The sequence below is a fragment of the Cucumis melo genome, chromosome 3 (genome assembly GCF_025177605.1).
Source record: "Cucumis melo cultivar AY chromosome 3, USDA_Cmelo_AY_1.0, whole genome shotgun sequence".
NCBI classification, from domain to species: domain Eukaryota; kingdom Viridiplantae; phylum Streptophyta; class Magnoliopsida; order Cucurbitales; family Cucurbitaceae; genus Cucumis; species Cucumis melo.
Window position 1 is genome coordinate 5,808,215 of NC_066859.1, and position 8,601 is coordinate 5,816,815.

General features: G+C 34.7%; 1 protein-coding gene across 5 annotated transcripts; it reads right to left on the bottom strand.

The window, feature by feature from the left end:
• Window positions 1-817: 817 nt before the first annotated feature.
• Window positions 818-7,778, bottom strand: LOC103485649 (protein LAZ1 homolog 1). Of its 5 annotated transcripts, XM_051081842.1 has the most exons (10): window positions 7,476-7,760; window positions 6,794-6,949; window positions 5,954-6,181; window positions 5,232-5,288; window positions 3,821-3,929; window positions 3,037-3,221; window positions 2,855-2,943; window positions 2,401-2,656; window positions 1,630-1,875; window positions 818-1,549 (listed from the first exon to the last, which is right to left on the bottom strand). In XM_051081842.1, exons 3-10 carry the CDS (start codon window positions 6,170-6,172, stop codon window positions 1,253-1,255), a joined length of 1,458 nt encoding a protein of 485 aa, XP_050937799.1. In that variant the 5' UTR covers window positions 6,173-6,181; window positions 6,794-6,949; window positions 7,476-7,760; the 3' UTR covers window positions 818-1,252. The 5 variants fall into 5 exon arrangements, with proteins under 5 accessions (XP_050937799.1, XP_008441551.1, XP_008441553.1 ...); XM_008443329.3 differs by lacking the exon at window positions 6,794-6,949 and having other exon boundaries at window positions 7,476-7,778; XM_008443331.3 differs by lacking the exons at window positions 5,232-5,288; window positions 6,794-6,949 and having other exon boundaries at window positions 7,476-7,759.
• Between the last annotated feature and the right edge of the window lie 823 nt (window positions 7,779-8,601).

Sequence of the window (8,601 nt, forward strand, 5' to 3'; positions counted from 1 at the left end):
GTTAATTTTTCATATTTAGTAAATGACTTTAAAATGTGATATGCAAATCAAAATCCTGACAAAAATATATCCTGAAATTTTTAATAAATAAATAAATCTATCAAATACCACATTCTGGATTTGGAGACTATTTCAAATGCCATTTAAATTTCATTTCTATTACAATTTTTCCCAAAAGGCTGTTAGGTAGCAGGCCAATTTCAAGGAGTTGGAATTTGTTATCCAATTCCACTTTAAATGCAGATTTGTTTACTGGGGAAATTTTGACTAACATAACAATTAAGTATGAATATACAATTTTTTGTAGTCCATTGAATTTCGAATGTCTACTAGAACTAAATTCAAAGTTCTTTCTTCACCTACTTTCACTTGAATATTAAAAAAAAAATAAGTATTAAATTTCATGTATCAGGAATTTGTATTAAAATTTTGTTCCCTAAACAAATATTAGATCGTTACCATATGACTAGTCAGCTTGTGGTGAATTAAAATATTTGGAATCCACAGACAACAAACGATGCCGATCGTTATCAGATACGCAGCTCTCGTTCCCAAGAGAGCTTCTCTTTTTTTTTTTTTTTTTTTTTTTTTTTTTTTGTAATTGTAGTCCCTATCCTTGATTTGATGAGATTTAGGAAGTACACCCTCAAAAAATGGTGTCAATGGGAGAAAAATATATCACAGTATCAACACGGAAAGAGACCAGAAATAACCAAAGTGAAGGGCTTACGCATTTGCACTTCGTCTCAATTATATATTTATAAAAACCAAAAATGGCAGAAAAATCAAGCAAAAATATCAACCTGAGGCCGAGAGAGAGAGAAATAAGTCATAATTGTGGTAAAGTTCAGTGGTTCATGATTAGTACACAAACAAGAGAGTTAAGGAACATGAAGGGAAATTGGCGGCATTTACATCCCCTTCAAACAAATTGTTCAGTGGAAAAACAGAATTGTTCACTAAAAAGTTGCTCTTACAGAAATAAAATCCAAAAGCACCCGTCTGAGATTCTTTTCGTATCTTTGTATCAAATCCTGTGTCTGAAGCTAATTTTTTGATGAGTTTGGTGGGTTAAGAAGGGTTAGCTCTACAAGGGACCAGGACCAGTACTTTTTAGCCACTTAAAGTCCCCGCCATTCACATTTCTATTCTAATCTAAAAGAAACAATCAGCATGCTTAAAATTCATGCCATTGCCAACACATAAGTTTCTTTCACGATTTACATTTCCTTTATGCACAACAAATGAGATGTTATCTGCCAAATCTAATTCGAGAAGTCGTGGCTTTTGATTGAGAATGTTGTCTCTTACCATTGGTGATTCCACTGTCACTTACACTGCCTTGAGTAAGATTTTCTTCAACTTCAGAAAATTCTTTTGACCAAGAATTCAAAGGAATCAAATGGCTATCATCCTTGGCACTCTTCCTTTGCTCTTCATGCCGTTTAACGTTTTCAGAGAACCGATGGATCGTTTTGTTAAGTTTTGCAATTCCCCTTTCAACTGGTTCTACTACGTGTGTGACTGTATACTTCATGTCATCAACAATCTGATGGGGAATAGAGTAACCAACTTATCAGTGCCCAGAAATAAATGGCAGGATTAAGAAGAACAAGGTTTAAGTCTTACGATTTCACCGCTTCCAATGACAACATCTCGAACACTCTGAGGAAAATTCAAACGTTTCTCTCTCTCATCATGGCGACCCAAGCGTATTTTAGTTGTCCGTTCAGAGTCTTGAACCTCCTCCGGATCAGGTGGCGTTCCTAGTGATGCATAGTCAGACAGCACCGAAACATTACGAACACATCTTTCTCCACGTTTATAAGGTACTGCTGGAAAGGTATAAACATGTGCGACAGCAGCAATACCCATCTGAATGAAATGAAATAATTTTAATTTATTACAATTTAAACCTGCCGGATTGCAAATGAAATTCGAACTTAATAAAAGGATAGCAGAAAACAGAAAAAGTTATTACGATATAATATGATGCGAGATTTAACATTCTTGACAATCAACTCAATTTGTTTCAGATCACATGGAATGACATCATAATTTTCCAAGAAAGTTTTTCAACCGCCCTCAAATAGGCCTTAACAGAGTTTCCTCCCCCTTGAAAGTCAGAGATGGTTATCACTTTTGAAAATGATACCCAAGGGTCCCAATCAAATGCTAGCTAATACCCATACTCTTGGGTATGAATTTAACTCCAATAACATCACAAATTTCCAAGTATGGATCGCATGCAATAGTTAATAAGTTCAATTGATCTCGAACAAAAAATAATAATAATAATAATAAATAAATAAATAAAATAAAGTGGGGCGTGCCTAAAACTTAAAAGCACAGCTGCAAGATAAATGAAGCAAACGGTCAAGAAATGTAGTCTCGACTCACCTCAATACATATCAGGTAATCTTGTATGCGTGTCTTTAGCTCCCGAGCCAATGACCCTTTGAAAGCTCCTATTGAGAAAAGAAAGGCAACGGCAACACCTTGCCACCAGGTGAGGAAAACTATTGACTTGACCACAAGAAACTTTGCCAAAGGTTTAATTGATTCCAATTTGTCCTTCGTGACAGAATAGAATTGGAGAAGGCAATATAAGGCCCACGATTGACTAAAATTAAGTACTACCGCCAAATAGGGATAACTGTAAGGATACAACAGAGATAGGTCAAAATTCATCCACAGACTAGGAAAAGTATGTTAGAACTACAAGTACTCTAACACCTAAATCCTAGAGAAGAGGTTTGATCACATTTGTCCACATTATAGACAATCGAGATCATGGGGCATTTGTGATGTTAAAAATTGTAGAACATACACAAAAATGAATTAGAACACAGACCCATATCTCCACTCGAACTTTCCTTCTCCATAGACCCCGAAACTTTCAAGAATCATGGCTAGGAGCGCACATATCATCTTCAATATCATCTGGATGTTAATCAAGGATCAAAATCATTATCTGAATTTGACAAGACCACAATTATTTCAAAAGAAAGAAAAAGCAAAAAGATGATCACATACATATTGAACAATACCGATTTTCACCGCATGATAGAAGTCAGAACCAAGATACCATTCCCTTATGAAGCAATTTAAGGGAAAAGGATGTTCTACAACCCCATATGCATATTTTTCCGCCAAAAGTGGTGTGCTAGAGTCAACAACAGTCTGACTTTCCATGAATTCAACCGTGCGTTTCTCACCACCTTTCAACCATATAAAAATTGTAAATTTTTTTGCCATATTTAAGGGCATCAAACTAACCTAGGAAAATGAATTAATCACCACCAAAACAATTTAGCATCTCATACTACATTGCATACAACTAACACACAAGAGCAATAATGTACTATGCAACAAAAAAGAGGTGATCAAAAAGTGTGCCGCATATCGAGGAGTGCTTTATCAGCTGATTTCCAAACTTACACATCACAAGCAGAAAAAGAGGTTTATATTCTACAATCATCCTTCTTATTTCAAGAGGAAGATAAACTTCTTAAAAATATTACGAATTGTTAGCTGAGATACACAGACAAGAAAGCAAATTAAGAAAACAGCGCTTCTGCAAATTGAAAAGATTGCATAAAATCACTGCAATGCATTTGCTTTATTTAAAAGAAAAAAAACTTCATTTAAAATATAAAACATACAAAAGGATGGGGAGGAAAGCCTCAATGTGATAAGATGGAAATAAAGAACCTTATAATTAGTAAAATAAGGAGAAAAGTCATAGCTATAAATGTTTAACCAGCAGCAAACAAAAAAAAAACAAAAATAACTGCAATACCATAAAAAGTAGACGTACCCAAGCAAGCAATAAGGTATCTTTCAAAGCAGTATAATGCAAATGCCTCGTAGCAGTCCCGTATCACTTCACAGTTGAATGCACCATTTGAATTTAACAATGACAGGAACTGCAGCCAAAACGAAATATTAATGACATGAAAAGTAGAGAAACATCAAATATAAGTTAAACACATTCAGAAACTTCTCCTACCAACAAAGTAGATCCTCTCCGTTATATATACATATATATTGATAGATAGATAGATATATAGAATAAAAAATAAGAAAAAGCTTCATTGGATAAATGAAGTTACAAAAGAAAAGCACATCAAATTGTAACAAAAGAGAGCTTAGACTATACACTGTAATTACCAAATGGTACCAAAAGTTCTGTCCAAGAAAAGCAGTAAAATTGAGATTGTCCAAATGATGCCTAAAGGATTCGTCATCATTGATGAGTGCATTCCTTTCTTTATCCAGGAAAACATCCCACTAGGACGCCCTAACAAAATGAAACCACAAAAGCATATTCTCTCTTTTGAAAGAATGCCCAGAAAATGTTCATGGGGAGACTATTGAGATTGAAGGCAAGACAGAGAGGAAAATACAATCCCAAAATGTAGCACACTAGCAAGAAACAAGATGACACTGAGGTTCAAGATTCTTTTTGCATACTAAGCACCAGCTGTGGAAGAGAAACCAACTAGGACGTTTTGATTTTTTTTCTTGTGTATACCTTCGAGGGCTAATTCCCACCCACCTAAATAAAGGAAGGAGAGAGGCTAGGACGCTGAGAATACCACAAAGAAATCTTTTTGAGAGATCCATGGACAAAGGCTTACGAGAGGAAAAAGGAGAGAAAATTGTTCAAAGCATAATTCAAAATAAAATGAGATCGTTTTCAAACTTGAACCTGAAATATATTTCTTGAGAATACCAAGTTTGCAGCACTTGACCAACTAACCATCTGGCAAGCATGTTTCTTAAAACAAATGCACCGGCAGAATTATATTATCCCTGTTTCTTCTTTGTTCTTTTTTGTAAAGGGGAACTATGGTTTTTTTGGATAAATGAAATTACAAAAGGGCTCAGTGCTATAGGAGTACAAAAAAACCCTTTCAATGGGTAGTGAGTAACGTGAGACTCTATAGCTATAGAGAGGGGAGAATTTACACCAAGTGATAGCAATAAAAGTTAAAGGATCAAAGAAAGTTGAAATCCGTTTCCTTATCCTCCAAAACTAATGAGCAGTTGCAAAAAAAGAAAAAGAAAACTTACTTATTTTAGTTTTAAGTTTTAACTTGGAATCAACAATAAATGTTGGAAGAGACACCATATTAAGATTCCCATGGATATTAGGAGCCTTTAAAATGAAATAAAAATTACACAAACAAACGATGTAAATAAACTAATAGTAGTAGTACTCTCACCGATTCTAGAGAGTAAACAGGAACCATCAATATAAGACCAATCAAAAACTTCTGTTCCTGAAACAAGAAAAGGCACTCTGTCAATCAACAGAACAGCGCCAAAAAAACATGCTATATGATACAGTGATAACTGATAGCTATATAGCATCACCTCTCGAAATAAGAAGAAGATGAAAACACACAGAAAACATATAAAGCCCCTGCACTGAGAAAGTCAAACAACAGAACAGCGCCACATGCTATGTGATACAGGGATAGCTATATAGCATAACCTCTCGAAATAAGCAAAAGATGAGAACACACAGAAAACATATACAGCCCCTGACTAAGAAAGTCAAAGGAGTAAAACTTCAATTAGCTTCACTCTCCACACACACATCCTATAACTTCAATTAGCTTCACTCTCCACACACACATCCTATTTTGTTTGACATCTAAGTCCTCATTCTCCACACTTCCTATCTTGTTTGACATCTAGGTAACCAAAGTTATCGTGTTTAGTGAGAGGGTACCCATAACAATCATCTAAACTAATAAAAAAGATATATCATTAGACATCAAAATGGAATCCATCAAGGCTAACACATTGGTTGTACAATGTGTCCGACTGGACATGGGCATCTATTCCCACCAAGCAGCAAAGTAGAAGAGTTCAAGAATTTCACAGAAGATAATATATCTAGTACTTTGGAGTTGCAATCAAATGAAGGAACACAACAAACCTCTGGTTGATTATAAGAAGCCAAATGTTCAATGATGAGAAACGTAGAAAGAACAAGTGCAGCAAATACGAATACACCAGCACTGAGAATTGTCCAGCTGAACTTAGGTGCTGCTTCGCTGCTTAAATTCAATAACCACATCTTCCCTGATCTACTGGAGGATTCAACCATTTTGAAGAGAATGAACAGTGTGTAGAAGAACACCCTCCTCCATCCCATCAAGCAAAACTGTTAAAAGAATCTAGTTAAATAGGATTGTGCTTGATCAAAACCAACTTATAAACCAATCTTGCAATATTATTTTTCTTCAACTAATTTTTCTCCCAGATCACTCTTCAACCATATTGAGATCTCAGAGAAAAATGAGTCAAACCCTCGCAAAGTGAAAAAATAAAGGTCACCGGAGAATAAATTATTTTGAGTCTTCAGTGCACTTCAGAAAGGGCCAGTCTATTAAAGTAAATAAGTAAAACTTCCAAGAACCAAGACATAAGAGTATAGAGGTTGAAGAACCCCACCAAACAATATGCATAAGACCTATAAAGTCAAAATATTCTGAATAAACATCAAGAATGAGCAACCATCGGGACTCTCATGCCCACACCCAGAAAATGAATAAGACGACTAGAACAAGAAACAATGGGAGAGGAGTGATTTTTTTTTTCACCTCGAAATAGGCGTCTAATCACTTAAAATTAATATATTATTTAATTTTATACTTTTAAATGCAATTTTTACATCATAAAAATTGGTTTTGAAAGATTAAAAATGTGTTTCAGAGTTCTTTTGAAAATGACAAAAGTGAAACTCCCGAACATGCTCTAAGAATCTTAGATTAACTGATCACAAGCTTTGAAGTAGTATCAGCTCCCACTATGAGCAAAGTTAACCAGTAATAGTATAAAATTCTTCTGATCACTATTTCTCTCCACGTCAAAACCAGTACAATCCCCTCCTACATAAGGAATGCACGATTCGGCAGACTTGAAAAATTCCCTAGGAAAATAAATCAATATGACCAAGTAAATCGTCTGTGATGCACCAAAAGCAATCATCCCTCACAGATTAGCATGCACACGAATATTACAAGAAATGCTCACAAGTGAACACAAAACTCTCAGAGAGCATGCGCGATTCAACATTACCGGTAACCAACGAGTGTATCAAAATAAGATCTCCTGATCAAGATTACACGATAGCTAGAAGTCTTAAACAGCGTGGACTTCAAACATAACAAAGAAGATTCCAGTTATAGAAAAATCGAGCTCAATGACAAAAAAATACTTCCAGTTTCAGTATTATATAACTAAAACATATAGAACTCCGTTGCTAATTTCCCGCTCAATCGCAAAGGAGAATAATATCAAGTTTCAAGAATCAACATAAAACCCTAAAACATCAATCAATCAGCAAATAACGACCTTAAAGGCTACAACAAACGCGAATGGAGGAGAGAAATTACAAGGAAACAAAAAACAATACAACACTGAACATAAAAACGAAAGAGATTATCCATTCAAACCTGCGGAGGAGATTATCCCGAGGAAAGTTGGAAGTGATAAACCGATTAAATTTTGAGAGAGTACGAATTGGGCGGAGGAAAAATGAATGAGGCGTCGGTATGGTGAACGGAGATGAGGAAATCGGGGAAGTTGCTTCGATAATTGGAAACGTGGTTCACGAAGGTAGAAGGAAATAGGAAGGACTAAAGTGACGGAGTCGGTGACAAAGCGAAGAGCACGGTAGAGTTACAGCCGTCGATTAAAGGCAACCCCCGGGACCCACAGGTGAGGCGGAGGGCGCCGATGGGCTGTTACGGGAAGAAGTTTGCCGTCTTTAGCTACCTCGGAGATGTAGACGGCTTGTTTGTTTTAAAGGCAACGGCGTTAGGAGGCAAGTCTCGAACGTGTGACGTGGCTGCATGGAATTTTTGTAAATCCACGTCATTGATGAGTAAGACAAAATTGTATCATAGTTGTCACCTACCTACAGAGATAGGTTCCAACACGATATCATTTTAGGAAATTATTTTTAAATATATTTGGTTATTTTTTATAAATTATATATATATATATATATATATATATTCTGTATTCATTTAGTTCTTATATTTAGTATTTCGAAAATTATGCATATTTTTCATCATTTTCTTACAACGATTAGTATTAGAGGTTGAATTTTTTGTCGAATTTCAGAACGAAAAACTATTTTAAGTCCTATTTGACCATCTTTTTTTTGTTTGGTATGTTTTAAAATTTTGAAAATTAAGTCTATAAACATCGTTTTACCTTTTGAATATCTACTTTTTGTTACATGTTTTAAAAGAAACAAGTCAAATTTTGAAAACTACAAAAATAGTTTTTAAGTACTTGTTTTTGTTTTTGTTTTAGTATTTGGCTAATAATGCAACTTTTCTACTCAAAATTGATTTAAATCATGATAAGAAAATGAAAGAAATAGACTTAACTTTCAATAACAAAACACAAAATGATTACTAAGCGAAACCTAGTTCTCAAAATTTGGCTTGAATTTCAAAAATATTAATAAACAGTTGATAACTAAGCAAGAAATTAGAAGTGAAATGAGTATTTATAATCTTGATTTTCAAAAACCAAAAATCAAAACCATGTTTGATAATCATTTTAGTT

What these genes read in the sequence shown, in the direction of transcription:
- LOC103485649 (XM_008443329.3), bottom strand. Translation starts at nt 6,172, where the DNA reads ATGGGATGGAGGAGGGTGTTCTTCTACACACTGTTCATTCTCTTCAAA. An exon ending in ATACCTTATTGCTTGCTTGG is followed by an intron (nt 3,222 to 3,820) that starts GTACGTCTACTT and finishes TATGGTTGAAAG; the next exon opens with GTGGTGAGAAACGCACGGTT. An exon ending in TCATTGGAAGCGGTGAAATC is followed by an intron (nt 1,550 to 1,629) that starts GTAAGACTTAAA and finishes ATTCCCCATCAG; the next exon opens with ATTGTTGATGACATGAAGTA.